We start from the raw sequence: 21430 nt of genomic DNA, 5'->3' as shown, positions 1-21430 counted from the left end.
CTGTCTCAAGAGCCACCTACTGTGTGCTCATGACGTCCCAGGCCAGCAAGGCCTTCGTCTCTACTACCTTGGGGACTGATGAGGGGGACAAGGGGACGAGGTGGGAGCAAGATGGGCCTTGCCGGAGTCACCTTAGCTCGCAGCAGTGAGGCTTCCAGCTGGTACTCTGACCTTGATTTACTCGGACACGAGAGCCTTCTTACAAGTTCACCTCAACAGAGGTTTTCTAGGTCCCTGTAAGAATCTCACACACAACTGACATCCGTGTGAGGCCCGCTTTAAACAAAGTCGCCCTGAAATAGGCATCAGCAGAGCGTGTCGAGGCAGAACCCAAATGCAAAGGGAGCCCACTTAATCAACGTTTCCATGTCCAGAGAGGCCAGCAGGTTTCTTGCGTAGAGGGGGAGCTAGGGTATACTGTGGCTCTTAGGCCAACACCCTACAATTAGTCCAGAAAAACTAGCCATTGCTCTGATGGACCGTTTCCATGAGGATCATTTATCAAAAAATAGAAGGACCGCAAAAGCTGTCCATGGCATCGTACGGGCTTGACTGAGCTGATCACACTTTCGTGAGTGACTTAGTAGCGGTGGCCATCGCCCTCTGTGGGGTGAACAGGGCGAGTGGCCGGCAGACAGCCCGCGCGACGTTGATCTCATGATGGGGCAATTTCGCTCTAAGGTCAGTTGTTCGGGAACATCCCGTCTAAGCCACTGTTCAGTGAACTTGAGAAACTGAGTGACCTTCCGGCAGACGAGTAAGACTTCACAACGACAGGGAGCTGCGACGACCAAAGGCTATGTTGGGCCCCAACGTAAAATCCCCCAAATCAAAACCTCTCCCACTCTGCAATCTGCAAAAAAACCTTGCAAACGTTTCTGCAGAACTTGGCAGGGGGCCGGGAGGGGCACCTCAGCGCTGTGGGTGGCCTGAGCTGCGGACCCACCCCCCCACCCCACCCCCCGCCCGTCCCAGGTGGTAAACCAAGGTAGCGGCTGAGGAGAGGGCAGCAGGGGGCTAGTTCCCATATTCTACTCTCAGGTGCCAACCCAACAGTTAGACCATCAGGTGCACCAAATTAGAGATAAGATGAAGTTCCTCTTTCCGATCAGGGAAATGAGAAGTAGCTCCATTTAACCTTGCGCTCTTTCACTATGCGATGCGGACCACACTCGCCAAGAGCAGGGGTTCTGGTTGGGGGGGCTCCCGGCCCCAGCGCCAATCATGCTTCCTCTGCCAAGCAGAGAAGAAACCCCCTCCCCACCACCCCGATTTCAGGATACACATTGAGACAAGTGAGTTCTTTATTGGTCTCTGTGGCTCTACGAGAGAGCAGCATTATGCCAGAGCCGTGGGCAAGGGCCATGCGCAGGAGAGCCCTGGAGCTCAGGATGACCCGAGGTCCTGCATGATCAGGACCGTCAGTCCTGGGCTTCAGTGGCTGGCCGGGGACCCTGAGCCCAGCATCAGCACCTGTTAGGCACTTGTATGTGCACACTCTCGGCTGCACCTGGACCTGCTGCAGGCAGATGCACTGCAGCCCGCACACAGGACACAAATCCCCAGCCGAGCCGAGCCGGCCCCAGGACTGTGGAACCTGCCAGGCAGCACCAGCAGAGTCCTCGGCGTTCAGGAGCCCCTCTGGGTCTCATTGCTGGAAGCCGTGGAGAGCTGGACCCTGGGGTGACCGTGGTTCAGACAGCTGACGTGCCAAGGGAGCAGAGGCCCAGGTGGCCCAGGTGGCCCAGGGTGGTGAAAGCGGCTCCATTCGGACTCACAGCCTCACCTCACCTCCCCACCCTGTTCCAGGGCCCCGAGGAAGTGCCAGGTCCAACCTCCAGATCTCAAAGTGCCAGGGACCAAGGGACCTCAAAGCAGAGAGGTTAAAACCAAACAGCAACTTCACATCATCTGCAGTGAACTCGCCTCCCAGATCATAACACAGAAGCAACGGAACGTGCTTCCATCGTTTGGCTGTGCTCAGGAGTTGCCCGTCCTGGACAAGACGCCCCAAAGCCACTGCAAACAGCCCATGGCAGCGCCGTTGGGTCCCGCGGCACCGCGGCTGCCCGCCATCCTCGCAGCCCGCACAGAGCCCATCAAAAGTTCTGTTTCACTTTATTGGATACACCAGGTATGGGAGTTACTAGTGAGATCGATCGGTGTGCCAGCCTGTGAGCCTCCTCTCCCGCCGGCTCTGAAATGAACGGACCTTGCCTACGTAGGACACAAACACTAGCAAACCAAATTACAATCAGGTGGCGTCCCAGGGTGGGTAAAGTAAACAGTTAAATTACTAAGCTCGCCATACGTCCATGAAAATGGCATACAAAACCATATAAATTACATTTCAGGTCTGTACATGATTCTCGAGAAACAAAACAACAATACTGTGCTCTGTACAACGTCGCTCCAAACATTCCAAACCCAAGAAACACTTGCCCCTGAATTCCAGAAAAGTGGGCGAAATACACATGCAGGATGATTAAAATCATTTCACAAAAATGCAAAATTGCATTGGGTTTCTTTTAAGGCACATTTGCATGTAAGGCACAGAGAATTCCCATTTCAGAAGCCCCGTGTTCACGGGACCCCGGCAGGCAGGCGGCAGCATCCTGTTCCGGCCGATCCTGGGCGGCAGTGGGGAGACGGTCTCTGGCAGAGGGGCAGGGCGGGGTGGGTGGCAGGGAGACAGCAGGCCGGCTCCATCCTCGAACAGGCCGGCTGCCCCGAATCCCAAAGCCCAACGTCCCGCCTCGCGGCCCCACAGGCCTGTATTCCCAAAGTTGCTCCACATCCGATCCTACGTGCAAGGTGGAGGGCAGACAGTACCTACGTCCCTGCAAAGTGCAGGCCCTGCTCACCCACTGCCCATCTCCCTCGGGGAATGCTGGGGGCGTAGGTGGTCACCGGGCATCCCTCTGGGCCACCACATTTGCCCGGTCAGGCGCCACCAGCTCAAAGACCCTCCAGCCTCAAGTGGCCACAAACGGCAGCTCTGCGCACGAGAGGACGACACGGGTGCAGAGTCTGTGCAGTGGGAGTGCACGCCAGCCCACTGGTGCCTGGGCTCGAGCCTCCCCGCTGAGTGCCCAGTGGCCCCGAGCCCCCTCAGGCCTCCAGCTGCCCCTCGGCCTCATCCATCTGCAGAGTCTCATTGTCCCCTAGCAGCTCGGTTTCTGGGACAGAGCCATCCTCCTCCTCCTCTGCTTCCTGCACTGGGCTCTGGGCCGCGTCATCTGGGGCGTTCTGGGTGTCCTCGGTGGCTTCTGAGAGCAGGGCTGCCCTGTCGGCCATGGACGTGTTGGAGGGCGCCGTGGTGACATAGCCTGTGCTGGTGGAGCCACTGCCACTGTGGTGGGAGCCGGGCTTGGGGACCACCTGGGCGGGCACCTGCTGCGGGGCCATCTGCATCGGGATCTGGACCGGATAGAAGTTGGACAGGTAGGCCCCATAGGCGGGCACCGGCTGGTACCCATTGACTGGGATGTAGAGCTGGGGAGGGGGCACCATGGGCCGGATCTGGCCCTTCATGGGGATGAACGGGGGCTGCGGGAAGGGCTGGGCCTTCTGCTTGGGGCCCCCGTAGCGGGCATTGCTGACATTGCTGACCGGGCTGGTGCTCAGGGAGCTGGTCTGCGTGGTGTTGCTGGCGCCCGAGGTCTGCGCCGAGCTGTTGTAGGTGGACAGGCTGCCCCAGGCACGCAGCCGGCTGTGGATGTCCTTGAAGCGGGGCCGCCGGCTGGGAAACTCGTTCCAGCACTCGATCATCAGGGCATACACCCAGGCGGGGCAGTCGTCCGGGCAGGGCAGCACCTGCCGGCTGCGGACCATCTCCACCACGTCCTGGTTCGAGTGTCCGCAGTAGGGCTGCAGGCCGTAGCTGAAGACCTCCCACAGGACCACGCCGTAGGACCAGATGTCTGAGTCCACGGAGAACTTGCCGTACATGATGGCCTCGGGGGACATCCAGCGGATGGGCAGCAGCGCGCTCCCCATCAGCTTGTAGTAGTCGGCTGAGTACACCTCGCGGAACAGCCCCAAGTCGGAGATCTTCACGTTCAGCTTGTCGTACACGAGGACGTTGCGGGTGGCCAGGTCCTTGTGCACCACGTGGTGGCTGGACAGGTACTCCATCCCCGAAGCGATCTGCGCCACCACGTGCACGAAGTCGGGGGGCTCCAGGGCCGACTTCACTGTGCGGTCGTCGTCTGTGCTGCCCACGTCGGAGTGGGGCGAGCGCATGACCAGGAACTCGTGGAGGTCACCGTGTGAGCAGTAGCTGAAGACCATACTGAGCGGCTGGTCCTTGGTCACCATGCCCAGCAGGCAGACAATGTTGGGGTGCTGCAGCCGGGCCCGCAGCATGGCCTCGTGCCGGAACTCCTCCCGGAGCGGCCCCTCTGCTTTGTCCTTCAGCGTTTTGATGGCCACGGCCTGGCTCTGCTCCCCTGGCGCCGGGCCGAACAGGTGGCCTTTGTAGACCTTCCCAAACCGGTCCTCTCCGAGCTCCTCCATGAACCTCACCGACGACAAGCTGATCTCCTTGAGCTTGGCCTGCCGAGAAGAAAAGCTGTCGTGAAACACTTGCATTTGCACAACAGGGCAAGGATGGGGGGGGAGGGGGGTTGGGGGGGGACCGGGGGGGGGACCAGGGGCGGTCCCGGTGTCGCCCACCTGCACGGCCCAGCAAAGGACCCCCAGCGCTGCCCATCCCAGGCTCAGCCTGCCCTGCACACCGCTCTCTGCTCTTAACCACACTGATAGCATGAGGCTGCCTGAGGACCCCCGCTGGGCTGCAAGTTCTGTCCCCCCAAAACTCCAGAGGCACCATCACAGACTGTGTGTGCACACCTGCTCACACTCAAGCACATATACACACACACACACACGCACACACACCCAACCAAGCTGGGCTCCACCATCCCGGAGGCACCCCTGGACTCTCGCATCCATATCCCCCATGCAGGACCCTTCCCAGAGCTCCCCAATGTGCGGCCGGCGTCGAGGCCCAGGCACCACCACTGCTCCTGGAGAGACCCAGCGTGTTTCTGGGACCCCGTGGCGAGCTCCCCACGGTGTCTGCCATTGTCAGAGCCTAGGCCAGCTGCTCTCCAGGGGCTCCGCCATGGGCCCATCCCGCTGCTTCCTCTTGATTGGCTCCGTTGTGACAGAGGCGGCACATGGTGAAATCAGCCCAACGTCCTGCTCCTTCTGTGTGTCCCTCCCTGTGCTCAGAGGCTCCCCCTCTCCTCACCGTCCACCCCCAAAGCCCCAGTGAGTGTGCAGTGGCCGATGGCTACAGAGCCAGGTGAGTCCCTTCTCCCCCCGACCACCCTGAACACCCCCTTCAGAGCCCAGCCTGCCTGCAAGTAGTAATGTTCCCTCACGTAGGCCACGCTGGCTGTGACAGCCTGTCTCCTGTGCTGTGTGTTGGGGTGTTCTTACCGTCCTGGGGGCTCTTGAGGTGTGTGGGGGGTGGGCAGGGGCTGGAGGGATGGCCTCCAGCCCCAGGTGGAGGTTAGACCAGCCCCGTCCTAACTTCTCTATAAGTCTGCCAATCCACCCTTTCCCTGAAAATCAAAGCAAAACCGACCCAAGCCCAAACTGGCCAGAAAGCAGGGCTCCGTCCCTTACAAGAGCCAGACGGGCCCTTGCCTGGTGGCCCACCCGAGCCCTTTACATTTTGTTCTGTGGGGACCTCGGCACAGCTCCTCAGGCTCCCGCTAAAGCAGCCATCGAGGCGGAGGGACAAGCCATGGACCGTGGGTCAGGGGGTTCCCAACACTCCTACCGCTTCCTTCATAATGACACACGGGTCCTGACATGTCTTAGAGCAGATACAAGAAGATAAAGGGCCATTTCAGATACTTATGTGTTGTGTATCAAGTAAACCAAGAGCCCAAATGTCGCAGGCAAGCGAGCTCCAGGCAGAGGCTGCGCCGGGGTGGGGGTAGGGGTGGGGGGGTGTGCGGAGGAGACCTGCTTGTGCTGGGTGATGAGAGGCATTTCCACATCCTGGCTTGGGGAAGCCATCAGCTGGCGCCGCTGCGGTGTAGACGCCGAGGCCTTCTGCTTATTCCGGCACATGCAGACCAAGAAGAAAAGACACGCGATGACCAGGGGGATGGCGATGCTCGGGACCAAGATGTACAGAATTCCCATCCTGCTGCTGTCCTGGGGACCTGGCAACGGCAACGTTCACAATTTTTTTAAGACACAATCCTCCGTTCCAACTCCAAATTCTCCACCAGCCCACGCCCTCCCCCAGCTGCAATATTCAAGCATAAGTGGACGATCCCGTGAGTTCCACAGAGGGGCAAAACGGCACACCAAGCCTAAAAACGGGTGACATACTGAAAAGCACACAACCCCTTGCACGGTGTGAGACATAATCCAAAACTGCCGCCATGGGATGAATCGGGAATACCCGGCACCAAAAAAACAAAACAGAACAAAACAAAACCCCATGGACTCTAAGGGTCTTAGTGTAGTAAGAACGAACATCCTGGGGTGAGAAATGACCCTTTCTGCAACATTTTAGGATTTTCCTCCAGTTTTCAATATAATGAACATATATTCTTTGTAATAATTCAAAATGCATTTGACGTAAGAGAGCGCTGGTAGCCAGTGAGTTTGACCCAACCGCAACCTGGGGCCACAAGCACGCTCGAAAACACGATGGTAAAATGTGCAGATTGTGGCTTTCCAGGTAGCCTTGCCATTTTCACAGGGAGGAGCAATGCTCTGTCTCCCTCTACAGGATCCACAGACAGGTGCAGGGGCCATGCGGGGCCGCAGTGTCTGTCTGTCTGTCCCAACAGTGCCACGCTGACCACGCCCCCACACCCTACTAGAGTTAAAATCAAATAACACTACAGAAGGCTCTTGCTCTCCGCTCCCCCTATTCCAGGCAGATGTTCTAGAAGCCTCCGGGGCAGTGGAGGCTTGGGTCATTTCTCCGGGGAGATTTCATGCCCCTCAGGCCCAGGTCAGGGATGTGAGCGCCGTCCAAACACCTGTGCAACCATTTATTTTATCATCATCTTTTCAAAATCACCAACAGATACCATGCTTACTAACAACTGCGGTGATTATGGGGCCGCGAACATTCCTACTGGCCCGTTTACCAAAGGCTACACCGCTGTTAGCAGGTTGGTGTTCACCTGATTTTCTATATTCGTGTTAAGGCGAACCCCAAAGAAATGACAGACAGAGCTGTTCTGGCAATAGTCTCACAACTAGAATTTTAAATAGAATTCTTTTTAAATGGGATCCAAGCCTCCATGTTGCCCCGCCCCTGGTTTTTGTGGCAGATTTATACGTCTGAGACGAGGTTCCACGAAGAACAGACAGCTCCAGGCATTTGTCGGGAGCCGCACACAACTCCGTGTACAGATGTATCTCTCGGTCATCCTCCTGCCCCTGCTGGGAAGCAATTAGCCTGCTGCTTATTTAGCGACTCAAAGTGATCCTGCAACACGTATCCTTAGCATTCCTGCCAAGTGCAAAGATTTCTGCGATGTAAGATAATCCTAGACCTGCCAGATCAAACCGAATGTATATTTTTAATGTTTTGATTAATTTTTAATTACAAAAGTAACAACTGCTCGTTTTAAGAACGCATCCTTTTTTTGGGGGGGGGGGTCTTCTCTTAATTTAAATTCAACTAATTAACCCATAGTATTATTGGTTTCAGAAGCAGATTTAGTGATTCATCAGTTGCATATAACACCCCGTGCTCATCACATCACATGCTCTCCTTCATGCCCGGCACTCAGGTACCCCGTCCCCCCGCACCCCTCCCCTCCAGCGGCCCTCAGTTTGTTTCCTATGGTTAAAAGTCTCTGATGGTAACATTTCTGTAGGCGATGGAAGTCCCTGCTAAAAGTTTGGTGTGTATCTTTCCAAAACTTCATCCATAAAATGTAGGTGCCTATGTGTGCTCACACACGTACATGCACAGCTTTCCTTTGCAAAGAAAGAGCCAGAGAAGGGAAGGGAAGGGAAGGGAAGGGAAGGGAAGGGAAGGGAAGGGAAGGGAAAGAGGTGAGGGAGGGAGGGAGGGAGGGAGGGATGCAGACAGGGGTGGGGTAGGGGGAGAAGCAGCAAGCAGGAAGAACACAGCTACAACCCTACAATGTCCTTTCTCTAACAGGACATCATGGACATCCTTCCTCGCAGGAAATTTTTTTTAGACAACTGTGGCATTCTGCAAAGCAGCTTTACGATCATCTAACTCCTGACACTCTCTTAAAATTTATTCCTGCAGTGAACCCACATTCTTGAAGATCTGTGTTAAGATCTGTGCTAAGAGGAGTGGCAAATTTGGAACTGCCCAATTACACTCCCGGGAAGTAAGGGATCCGAGCAGCTGCAGGTGCAGGCTCGCCCAGCCCGGGGCCGCTGGGGCAGGGGGAGGAGGTTGGCGGGTGGACGGCGAGCCTGGCTTTGCTTCACGGTTAATCTCTCCTCCTCTGTCTCTTCTCGGTAGTGTTTTCCAGCAAACCACTGCCTCTAGGTGCCCAAATGTAAGACTCAGAAGGCAGCCAATCTTCTCTCGGGCACCCAGGCTGGCGGAAGATGGCAAAATGTAAATGGTCTCAACAGAGAGTCATGCTTGTCAGGTTCGCAACCCTTAACGGCCCTCTCTTCTTCTGTCCTTAATTTCACAAAGAAATTGCAGGGAAACTGGCAGGGAGACTGAAGTTCAGTTCTTCCTCAGTTGGCCAAGTCCACCTGTGAAAGCTGGCGTGGCAGGAGGTGAAGGAGGGCGGGGGGTGCTGCGTCCCCAGCACCAGAGGCCAGGCCTAGGCTTGACTGCAGCAGGAAGCACTTTTCCTAACATTGGGAAACATTATGTAACAGCGTCGATGGAGAAACCAGATGCCAAACTCAACAGCTCGGGACCACACACAGGGAGGAGAGCACTGACGGACCCAACATGTAAACAGCAGTCTCCACGGAGAGGTGAAATCTGGGGTGAAAGGCACATGACCCTTCAGACTTTCCTCTTCTGTCAAACATCACAACCAGATAGGACTGCTAGGACCCACAACGGCTGTATTTACAACCAACAATCATGGTGGGGAAATGGGGAAGGTGCCAGGGCCACCAGCCCCCCGGCCCCACACCACCACACAGTGCACTCAACAGTTAATGCGTTCAAAAAAAAAAGAGAGAGAGAGAATACATACTACAAGAGGGTACGTCACACAGTTCCATGCGTACGTTTTTATTCTGCGTGAAGCACCAGGGGCCTTCCATCTGCCCCCCAGGGTTCCGGCAGTAGGCATGCCCCCCTCCGAGCTCGGGGAAGTCTGTGCTGGTTAGGTGGTGGCTGTGGGGGAGCTGCAGGCCCCACGGCTGGCACTGGTGCCCTGACTTGGTGGTGCTGGCGGTGCCTCTGTAATCTGTGCCCGAGCCATTGTAGCACTGATGGTCTGGGAGGGAAAAGACATGTTAGGAGGCCCAAAAATTAAGCCTTTCTCGGGGGGAGGGGGTGTCCAGAGAGTATCCATCTCCGCCTCTCCCCAAAAGCAACAACAGAATCACTAAGCCTGCACCTACCCAAACGGGAATTCCCAGGAGACCCAAAAGAGTTTCCTTCCCAGAAAAGCAGCATTTAAAACTCATTTTAAATGAATCTCATGACTTCCACGAAGCCCCAAGGCCACAAGTTAAATCAGGGGTGAGTCAGGGGATACATGGGGGGCAGGAAGCCCATTTGAAGTGATGCTATGATCCTGAGAGCACATTTGGGACCTGCCAGGCACCTCCATTCCCAAATGAGGATGTCGACCCCAACCTCCTGTTCACTTGCACTAGAAGCAGAGCCGAACTGGCCAGGAGGGACAGTGAGCACCCAGGCCCACACCCTCCAACGGCCGCTGTGCTGCCCAGTAGGACACTGCATCATCTCTGCAGTGCACGGGGGGTGGGGACCCAAACCCAGGGTGCTCCCTGAGCCAGACCCGGGGTGCATGTGTGTGCTGAACAGCAGTCCTGCAGAGCTTACCGGGTGTAGACACTACTCTAAGCAGCTTCTACAGACTCACTCATGTAATTCACATTCCCCATCTTCTGAGGATCGTAGTTGCCATCCCCGGGCAATACGAGGAAACTGGTATTTAAGCAACATGTCCAAGCTCACCTGGGGTGAGCCCTGAGCCAGGATTTGGACAGAGCGGTGAGCCCAGAGACCAGGCTCTGGCTGCCCTACGGAGGAGCTCCGTGGTGCTCTGGGAACCCCCAGCCTCACCAGAGAGCTGAAGAGAGTCCCAGGCCCGGGAGGAAGGCGGCCTCTTCCCCAGGTTTGCCCCTCCCTCCCCTTCAAGGGGCAGCACCCCGACCTCCTCAGAGATGACAGATGTTTGGGGCCCAGGGCAGGTACGGAACGCGGCCCCGCCGGGCTCCCGCTGCTCAGAGGCCTCTGCAGCACCCCTAGGATGCCGCCCCCTTGGGGTGTGTGTGGAGTCTGAAGCCCTAGCGGGTGGTGACTCACTCGTCCCTAAGAGCAGGGGCGCAGCGGCCGGGCCTGGAGCCCTAACGTGGGCACCCCCTCCTCCCTGGGGGGCCGCCCGGCCTTGGGAGGGCCCAGCTCCGACACACACGGCCCGGCGGGAGGCGGGCACCGGGTCGGGGGACTCACAGCGGCCCAGGCGCTCGGCCGGGATGCCGATGCGCATGCAGTTGGCGGCGTCGGGGCTCTCGGGCAGGGGCAGCGCCTCGCACTTGGGCAGCTGCAGCCGCATGAGGATGAGCGGGTTGGAGCGCGCGATGGTGTACTCCTGGCGGCACAGGTCGCTCTCCAGCACCTCGCACTCGTCCCGGCACAGCTCGCGGGGCTTGGGCGCCCGGGAGCGCGCGTCGCACAGCGGGAACACGAAGTGGCAGAAGGACGGGATGGCGAACTGCGAGCACTGGTCCGACAGGTGCGTGGAGGTGCCGATCATGGTGAAGGCCGCTGCGGGGGCGGGGAGACTGGCGTCAGGGTGGGCGGGCACCCGCATCGCCAGCCAGGTGTCTCTCACCTGCTCGGAGCCCCTGGCCCCTTCCCTCACTCGTGCCCACCCACCCTCTCCCCTCCCCCGCCCACCAGGGCCCCCCAATCCTCCGCCCTGTCGCCCTGTCTTCCTGTCTTCCGCATGCCCAGAAAGGCTCTCACCCAAGCAGACTCCCAGGGAGCATGAGCCACCCTGATCTGCACCAGATGAAGAAAGTCCCAGGTCCCAGGGCTTCACTTACAGACATCATAAGCAGAATAAGAAAGGAAAACCACACCCAGGTTCTCATCCAGCTAGATGCTTCTTCCACCCCAGGAAGATTCAGATTTTACACCCAAAAGCCACTTCCTAAGGCCCTGCTATGAACTGGGCTCTGCAAGCACAGGGCGGCTTGTAGAGCAACGGGGCTGGGTGACTTCTAGAAGCAGAGATGGGAAAAGCACACAAGGACCAAGCCCCAGTCTTCTTTCTGACATCCGAGTCCTTGGGTCTGTGGGCAGTGAGGCCATCTGGGGAGGCCCTGTCAGGGCCTGGGTAGAGGGGTGCCCCCGAAGGAGGAAGGGAGTAGGCCAGACAGGTGGGCAACCAGCCCTGTGAAATGCAGCCACGGGAGGAGTAAAGAAAACAATGGGAGAGGCAGGGATGAGAGGGAGAGCCAGCAGGCAGCTGGAGGGTGTTCGCGGTGGCAGGGAGAGATGGGGGTGCTTTGTGATACAGGGAGCAGAGAAGCACATTGAGGCAGGAGGGTCTGGGGCCCGGAGGGTCTGGAGCCAGGGTCGGCTGCTTTGATTTTTGGAGGTAGGACAGAGGATGGAGTGTGAGGGGCATGAACATGACCTCTGACGTGGAGAGAGGAAGCGGGTGGGGGCTGCAGGGTGAGCGGGGAACAGCAATGCCTGTGGCAGGAGGGCTGAGTCGCCCTCTCTCGGCCACCAGGGCTCAAAGGAGGCATCAGCCAGCAAGCCCACTGCCAGGAGGCCCATCTGCTTTGACCTGTGGAGGACCTGCTTGTGACTATCTAACCTCCGACGCCCCTCTGCCCACACACCCTGCAGAGATGGGGAGAGAACAGGACAGGCTGGGCTTCCATCCCTGGGACACCAGTTCGACCCATGACTTGTGGTGCGGTGCCCAGTCAGACCAGCAGGTGGCGCTGTGGGCACCCATTCTCCTGGGGACCTGCTGAGCACCCAGGGCAGCCAGGGGAACAGATGAGCTGGCGAGGGAGCCCACTTCTGGCCCTGCTCGCTATTTACTACAGGATAGGGAGTCACTCAGTCCTTTCTGGTCCTGTGTATCTGTCAAGCAATTTGTTGAGGCCACGCGCTGGGGGATGGAAGCCTGCACAGAGCCTGTAAGATGAACGCGTGGTCCTTACTCCTCCTTCTGGCCAATATTAAAATCGAGGAGCAGAGAGTTAAGAGGTTTAGGTGCAGGCTGTCTCGGAGCTGGCTCAAGAACCAGGTGTGAACCCAGTTCAGTCCCATCACGGCAGAGGTGGTGACCATCGTGAGGGCTGTCATGATGTGGGCTGTGACCCAACGCCCCCCCCCCCCCAAGGCATGGAAAGATGTTCTAAAAAAGCCAAACCTAGCATTTCTTTGGGGGTAATCAACCAATAGAGTGTCACAGCTGACCCTTTAATGATCTCTCCTCTCCCCTGACCCCCTCAGAACATATCTCGTGAAGGCTTATTTCTGAAACTATGGCTCTAGGTACCCAGAAGGTCCAACAGGTCATGTCCTCACCTTTGCCCACTCCTCACAGGTCACCCTGAAGGCCTCCTGGGGCCCATTCCCTGGGAAGCTTCCAGAGTCCTGGGAACAAGTTCTGACAAGCCTGCTCTCCAAACAGAACATCTCCACAACCAACAGTCTCAAAACCACAGGCCGGCAGTCTAGAGCAACTTCGACTTTATTCTCTCCCAAATTCACAAATCTAGAGAACATCGTTCTAGGCTTGTGTCTAAAAACTGCTATAAAATCAGTCTGCTTCAATATCTGAGTTGTTGAAGGCTGCAAACAGGTCCCTCAAATATAACTCGGGAACAATCTTGTGCCTGGAATCAGGGCCTGTCAGTTAGTGGGATGAACATTCTGGAGTCTGCCACTAGCATTTTACAAGATGATTAGAGCAGAACAGAAGATAGCAGAATGCATGGCTCATATTAAGGCTGTAACCAACTTTTTCCCTTAATGAAATAGAACTGAAGAGAAAAATCCAAGTGCACTGGTTTTGTTAGGGATGGTTTTTGTTTCTTGTAACCGATGTCACATCTCTGAGATACAGGTATGGGTAAACTAAAAACCAAATCATAAGTAAAGCACACATTTTACTGTCTGTTGGGATCAAAGAGGTCTGAGAAGTTCTGCTTTAATGACATGAAAAGCTTTTCCAATGAGAGATACTGATGTTTCCAGAATGTTCTCAGGGGTTCAGTAACTATGGGCTAGGCAGATCTGTGATAGACCATGACCTCAGACCCTTCAGATTGAGGTGAAAGACAAGGGGAAGGCTGGCCTGAATTTAGAAGGACATGTCAGTGACACCTCCATGAGCATCCCCTAGCATCCTCACCAGGGCAGTGCTTTTTTTGCAAGCCTCTCTGCAAACCCCAACACGTCTCCCAGGGAGTCCAGCATCAGAGGTGGGTGGGTAGCTCTAGTGGGCAGCCAGGGTCAAGAACTATTATGCAGAGAACCCAGTTGAACTGGGCCATCTGCCATCTTCATAAGATTTTCCTCATTCCTTAGATAGTCTGGAGAGAAAAATGTGCGTGTGTTTGTAGGGGGAGGAGAGTCCAGAGGAAGAGGGTTTTGCAAGGCTTTGGTCTAATTCATTGTCTTACTTCTCAAAGGATTTTCCCCAAGAAGACCTTCACATCAACATGTAAAAGTCAGTGCACTGAGGACCAAAGGCAACCAGAAATGGCAAATAGCAGAGACAGAGAACACGCAGCTTCGTTTCTCACGCCGTGAAGCAGGCACCTGAAAGCCCCGAGCACTGCTGCTGACCCGCAAACCTCTCTCCCAAACTCCGAGGGGCCCTGTGAACCTTTTAACTAAGCCCCTGTCTGAGAGGGAGCCAGAGTCAGGGAAAATAAAAAAGTCAAGTGTTTGAATGGTGTGGGCACTGGCCTGCCTCCAGGGTGGCCAGCCTGGGGACAGGGAGGCCCTGGCGACCCAGTGAGGACAGGACATCTCAGGGCTTTGAACCCACGTGGTTGACCCAATGAAGTATATCGGACATCTACTCTAAGCAATCTGCACTTGCTAGTGGGAACACACAAGTGGGAACATTTTAGGGGAAACCGGGGTGGCAGTCCCAACTCCTTCTAACAAAGCTCTCTGACTTTCCATGGCAACACACACGCACCAGGGTTGGACCGTCCAAGACGCCGGTGGGACTGTCTGTGCAGACACGTGGCAGTGGGGCACGTGCTCACTGTCCCACGGTGTTGCTCCTACCTGTGATTCGGTTTTCAATCTCCCCCTGCATCTGGAGGGAGTCCACATAGATGGTCCGGTTCCCAATGAAGCGTGCACACGCGATCCCCCGGTAAGGCTGGCAGAAGCCGTCCTCATGGTAGTCGTCTCTGGGGAAGATACGGTCTGTGAGCATGCTGGTTTTCTTTCTTTCTTTTTCTTTTCTTTTCAAATCCAGCATCTTATGATCAAGGCATCTCGTTCCTTGGTATTTACCCAAATGAACTAAAAACAGAGGATCACACAAGAACCTGCCCACAAATGTTGACCGCGGTTCTATTTATTTGGATTGCCAAAAGTCGGAAGCAACCAAGATGTCCTTCAGGAGGTGAATGGATAAACAAACTGTGGTCCATCCAGACAGAATATTAGCCAGCACCAAAAACAAATGAGTCGGGCAGCCCGGGTGGCTCAGCGGTTTAGCGCCGCCTGCAGCCCAGGGCCTGATCCTGTAGACCCGGGATCGAGTCCCGCATCGGGCTCCCTGCATGGAGCCTGCTTCTCCTTCTGCCCGTCTCTCTCTCTCTCTCTCTCTCTCATGAATAAATAAATAAAATCTTAAACAAACAAACAAACAAACAAACAAACAAAAAATGAGCCGCAAAAAGACACAAAGGGTCTGGTGCTTAAATGCACGATACGAAATAAAATACCGATGTGGAAAGGCTACGTGCTGTAGGATTCTAGCCATCTGACATTCTGAAAATGGCAGAGCTATGGGGACGGCAAAAGGTCAGTGGTTGCCAAGGGTTGGTGGAGGGGGTGGTACGTGGGATGAACCTGCAAAGAACCAGGACTTCAGGCCAGGGAACCTACTCTGTATGATACTAAAATGGTGGATACAAGTCATATCATATTTGACCCCAGAACAGCATAGGTTTGAGCCTTGTGAGTCCATTTACATGCAATTTGATTTCAATACACAAAATAGAATATGATAAATGTACTTTCTCTCCCTTATGATTTTCTTAGTAAAATTTTCTGTCCTGCAGCTTACTTTATGGCAAGAATTCAGTATATAATACGTACAATGCACAAAATATGTGTTACTTGATCATTATCGATAACAGCCTACTGTTATTGATGGTTGGCTTCCAGTCAACAACAGTAGGCTACTAGTAGTCAAGTTTTTGGGGAGTCTAACATCACACGCAGATTTCCAACCACGCAGAGGGGTGGGCGTCTCAGTCCCCACGCTGTTCAAAAATTTGTTGTCTAAATTCATAGAATGCCCAACACCAAGAGGTAGCACCAAGAGGGAACAGACTTCCATTAATCATAACGTATTGATATTGGCTCATCAATTCCAACCAATGCACCACGCTAATGCAAGATGCTACTAATGGGGGAACTGTAGGTGTGGATGTTGGGGGGTGGTATGTGAGAACTCTCTACACTTTCTATTTGATTCTTCTGGAAACCCAAAATTGCTCTAAAACGTAAAGTCTATTAACTTAAAAATCCAGCACCTTTAAGGGAGTAGAGCCACAGAGTTCTGAAAGATGGATTCGAAATGTGAAGCATACACGTGTGTGGGTACATGTTCCTGTATATGTACAAATACACACTGAACACTCATCAAGAGCATGTTTCATCTTACACGCGAACTACATCAGAAACACTACAGCACACCCCTGTAAATGTCTGCGGTTTGAAAGCAAGACTTTTATGAAAATGACAATAATCCAGAAACTGTGCTCTACCATTACACTGCATGAGAGGCATCTCTGAAATGGAGGGAAGCCGTGGGGGAGGGGAGATGCCCAAAATCTGACCTTCAAATAATTTGTACAACGAGATGTGCTTATTATACAACAGGGAAGTGTGCAATGTAGACGGATACCACAGATCACACTTCTAAATGCAGAGGTTGGATGGGGAGCCTTACAAGAACATGGCCCTCCACTGGGCCCCCCAGTCTGACTCCCTCGTCGGAGCCTGTGCACGGCCCCACTAGAGTCTGTGCCACATTCTTTTTTGCTTTAAGATTTTATTTATTTATTCATGAGAGACACAGAGAGGGGGGGGAGAGATAGAGAGAGAGGCAGAGACACAGGCAGAGGTAGAAGCAGGCTCTGTGCAGGAAGCCTGATGTGGGACTCGATCCCGGGACCCCAGGATCATGCCCTGAGCCAAAGGCAGATACTCAACCGTTGAACCACCCATGTGTCCCCTGCTCTACATTCTGTTCTGTAGAGCCTATTAGTCCTGCCTTCAGCTGAGGAGATCAGACATTCTGAGGACCCACATGCTTCTCAGAGGGCCCTCAGGATGCTCCCAGGAGACGGTGGATGTGGCCACAGCCGATATATGACGGCTGCCATCTGCTGGGAGCAGAGGAGCGGGGGTTGGGGCTCCAGGGGCAAGCTTCTGGCAAGTGCCTTAGGCCTGTCATAAAGTCACTTGTTTTCTAGCAAATCTGTAACCTGCCCCCAAGCCTAACAACACTTGTCTTTCCGCCCTACACTGGTTTAGCCCATCCCCCAATGAAAATCTGTGTTGTGTCCAATTTCACCAAATGGACTTAAAAATCTGTATTTTACAAACGTAAAATCTGGATGCTCATAATAGTGGAGACAAAGGGTCTGGAACAATATGGTCTCTTCAGCCACCTCTGGCTCTCTCCCTCCTCGGCACCTGCAGGAACTCTCTTTTTCAAAGAAAGGAACCTGGAGCCATAAATAATCTAAACAAAGAGAGTCTGGTGTCAACAAGAGCTGGATGCCCTTTCTCACAATCTCGCTTAGCCATTATTTCTTTGGGTCAAGGATTCCTTAAATAGAGTTTAAACAACCAAGCACAGGTGCTAACAATATACACCCAACTCACTCCTTCACTCTTTGTGACCTGGAGTTAACTGCTGACTAAATTAAAACCGATGCTTACACGAGCCCAAGTTCCCTCTGCCCCAGTGTGTGTGCCACAAGTCACTGTCTGCGGGTGGGTTCAGGGCACTTACCCACTGTGCCAGGAAGATCAATGAGATATGCAAGCTCTGTTTAACGTCACCTGTGACTGGGATAGGAGATGTGATGCAGTCAGTCCCTTGGGGTGACTCCACAAGAGGAAGCGATTTCTTTTCTTCACTTCAAGAATCAAGGAATAGAAAGCCTGGTCCCCCATGGTGGGCAGGTGCCCCCAGGACCAGGAGAGCAGGGGGAGATGGGAGGGATGGGTGGGGAAGACATGCTGAGAAGGGGCTCAAGGCCATCTCATCTCATCTGCTGCTAACTCAGCTCACTGGGCTTCTAAGCTGAATTGTAGAGAATGTCCAAAACCACAAACAGAAGTAGCTAGAAAATGACATCCTTCAGCTTTCTGAATTTTGAGAAAACACATGGAAACTCCTGTTTAGTTTTTAGCACAATTATATTTTACCTTTACCTGGCATAGTTTTGGACCTCTGAAGAGTGACAGAGCTACTGAAGTCTGTAAAACTGGTCACTCAGATGGGATGCCTGGGTGGCTCAAGCAGTTGAGCATCTGCCTCAGGGTGTGATTCCAGGGTCCTGGGTTTGAGTCCCACATCAGGCTCCCTGCAGGGAGCCTGCTTCCCCTCTACCTATGTCTCTGCCTCTCTCTGTGTCTCTCATGAATAAATAAATAAATAAAATCTTTTAAGAAAACAAAAGGTCATTCAGAGACTAAAGAAAAGCACCGAGACAGAAGCCACCATCTGTAAAAGCCCTTAAACCACAGGAGCGAAACATCCAGGCATACTGAATCACAGAACAGCAATGTTTGGAAATTCCATTTCAGGTATCTCCTACATTCCTAATGCCTCACACACTAATCTAAGGCTTAATGACACAGATGAAGAAGGAACTTATAAACCAACAAATTCATGGTCAAGGAGGGGAGACAGATAAATAACTATAAATTATGTAAAAAAAAATAAGGAAAGGAGTAGGTGAGTGAGAGCAGCAGAAGGATAGAAAGCGTTTTTCACAAAGGGCAAAAGCACAAAGAGTAAACCGAGGTACAGCATTTTAACAAAGCCTGAGACTAATTTCCATAAGCTTCAGGTGACCTGACAGTAATCCCATAGGTTGCAGTAACAAAAGATTCTTCAGAGGAAGGTAACAAAATCTAGAGTACAAACTATAATGTCGGGTACACAACGAAAAATTAGCAGACATGAAGACACAGGCAAGTATAACCCATGGTCAAAAGAAACTCAAAGACGATCCAGATGTTAGCAGACCAGAGCTTTCAGGAACTCTAAGTGTAGTAAAAAATGCACAGAAGAAAAATATGGGTAATTTCAGGAGACGTGGAGACTATAAAAGAATTAAAGAACTAAAACACATAATCCACAATAAACCCCACATTGGATGGTATGAACAGATTAGATAAAGGAAAAAAATGGTAAGCTTGACAGGTCAAAAGAAAATTTCCAAACTGAAACATAGATTTAAAAATTTACAAAATAATAAACAGCACCTCAGTGAGCTGGGGGCGAGTACAAGGGGTCTAACTGATGTGCTATCAAATCCCAGGAGAAGAGAGACACAAAGAGTTGGGAAAAAGATTTGAAGAAATAATCACCAACATTTTTCCAGAGTTGATGAAAAAATAGTAGCACATTAATCAAGCAATGTCAGCAAACAGCAAGCAAGAAAGATAAAAAAAAAAAAAAAAGGAAAGAACATCCACTCACATAACAGTCAACCTCCTGAAAACTTAAGATAAATAGAAAAGGGGGAACATGACAAATAATTGCTGGCCCCTCATCAGAAACAATGCCCCTTAGCAAAACAGAAGGATAGCTTCTACTCACCAGCAGAGAAAATAAATCGTGAACCTGGAATTCCACACTCAATGGAAACATCTTTCAAACAGGAGGGTAACCAAAAAGATATAAATGTGAACATATATAGTATCAGAGCATTAAAATATATGAACAAGCACTTACAGGACTAGAGAATGAAACAGAAAAATCCATAATTACACTTGGAAATGTTAACACTTGTCTCACAGCAATTCATCGAACTAGATAAAAAAAACTCATAAAGAAACAACAGTGGAAACACTGACCACCCCTCTTGACCTAATGGATGTTTGTAAAACAACATACTCAACGAGACAGCATCCATGTTTCAGTGCACAGCACATCCACCCGACAGACCATATTCTCGCCACAAAGTAACTCACAGTAAATTTAACAGAATTGGAATCATAAGTCTCAGATCGCATCAAATTAAATTAAAAATCAATAACAAAAAGGTTTAGAAACTCTGCAAATACTTGAAAATTAAATAGCCCACTTCTAAATAATCTTTGGGCTCAAAAAAGAAAATACAAGAAAAATTAAATGGTATTTTAAATGGAATTCACATAAAATATGAGAAGTGAAAACAGGATACCAAAAATTGTGGACTGCAGCTACAACAGCAATTAAAGAGAAATTTATGACTTTAAATGCTTAAATTAGGTAAGGTTTTATATTGTAAGAAGTTGGAATAAGAATGTCAAGCTAAACCTGAAGTAATTAAAAAAATACTAATGATGAGAGCATAAATCAATATAAAAGAAACATAAAAATCAATAAAACCAAAAGTTGGTTCTTCAAAAAAAAAAAAAAGAGCAAAATTGTTTATACCTAGAAAAACTGATAAAGAAAAAGAGAAAATACACATTACCAATATCAGGAGTGCAAAAGGGGACATCATCAAAGACTGGATGGATGTTAAAAGATAATAGGAAACATTATGCAGAAATATGTGAACACAGATCCAGTAACTTAGAAAAGTATGGCAAATTCCTTGAAAAACACAATACAGTAAAATTAGTGGAAATAGAAATAAACTCACAATAGCCTTAAACATCTTAAGGAATTTGAAGTAATAAAAAACCTTCCCATGATCAAAAACCCCAGCCCCAAATAATAGAAACTGGTGTATTCTATCAGATATTTAGGGAAGAAACAGTAGTTTCTTCTTGAAATATAAAGGAATGAGATACTTCCTAATTCATTTTATAAGGTCAAATGATACAAATGCCTCACAAGGATGTCTAAGGACATAACAGACCAAAATGCCCTTGACCAAATGGGCAACATGCTTCACAAAAAAATAAAAATAAAAAAACTGGACCCACCCAAATAAAAAGACAATAGAAAAATAGGTAATAAACCAACTGGGCTAACCAAGAATGTAAGGTTATTTCAACATTTAAAAACTAGTTACTGAAAACAGAGACAAAGAGGGAAACCATGTAATAATCTCAGTTGACAGGGAAAAAGCAGTTGACAAAAGTCAACATTCATTCATTACTAAAACTCTCAATAAAAAAAAAAATCACTCTTAATCTATTAAAAAAGGGCATCTATCAGAACCCTACAATGGATGTGTGACTTAACGGTGAAATAAGGAACATTTTCCCCCATAGACATTGAAAAAGATAAACCTGTCTGCTCTTACCAATTTTAGCAGACATTACCGTGGAGGTCTTAACCATTCTGATCAGGGGATAGATTGATCAATTTGATCGATGGATGGATAGATAAATGGTATATAGACAAATGGCTTATAGATTGGAAAGGAAGAAATAAGACTGCCTTTACTCACGTTTCATACCATAATTTACATAGAAAATCCTAAGGAATATATTTTTAAACTACTAAAATGAATACAGATTTAGTAAGATCACAGGACAAGATCAATACAATCAATTCTATTTCTGTACATAGCAGTTAGCAAATGAAAATTTTAAAAATGTCATTTCCAGGGGTGCCTCAATGGTACAGTTGGTTGAGCATGTGACTCTTGGTTTTGGCTCAGGTCGTGATCTCATGGCTATGGGATCGAGCCCCACATCAGGCTCCATGCTCTGTGCAGTCTATTTGGGATTCTCTTCCCTCTCTCTGCCACTGCTTCTCCCCACTGCCTGCGCGTTCTCTCTCTCTCTCTGTCTCTCTCTCAAATAAATAAATAAATC

General features: G+C 51.5%; 1 protein-coding gene across 3 annotated transcripts in view; it reads right to left on the bottom strand.

Moving 5' to 3' along the window:
* Window positions 1-2101: 2101 nt before the first annotated feature.
* ROR2 (receptor tyrosine kinase like orphan receptor 2) overlaps window positions 2102-21430 on the bottom strand; it is a 184916-nt gene continuing 165587 nt past the window's right edge. For 2 of the 3 annotated variants that reach the window (XM_077910004.1, XM_077910009.1), the window contains 5 exons: window positions 14474-14601; window positions 10652-10966; window positions 9198-9443; window positions 5983-6185; window positions 2102-4557 (listed from right to left, as the gene is read on the bottom strand). In XM_077910004.1, the coding sequence (XP_077766130.1) occupies window positions 3112-4557; window positions 5983-6185; window positions 9198-9443; window positions 10652-10966; window positions 14474-14601 (2338 nt within the window). In that variant the 3' untranslated portion in view covers window positions 2102-3111. The remainder of the gene's footprint in view (window positions 4558-5982; window positions 6186-9197; window positions 9444-10651; window positions 10967-14473; window positions 14602-21430) is intronic. The other variant, XR_013386526.1, reaches the window with a different exon arrangement.

Source organism: Canis aureus, chromosome 1 (assembly GCF_053574225.1).
Source record: "Canis aureus isolate CA01 chromosome 1, VMU_Caureus_v.1.0, whole genome shotgun sequence".
NCBI lineage: Eukaryota > Metazoa > Chordata > Mammalia > Carnivora > Canidae > Canis > Canis aureus.
Note: the sequence above shows the minus strand (reverse complement) of the source record. Positions and strands in the feature narration are given on the sequence as shown.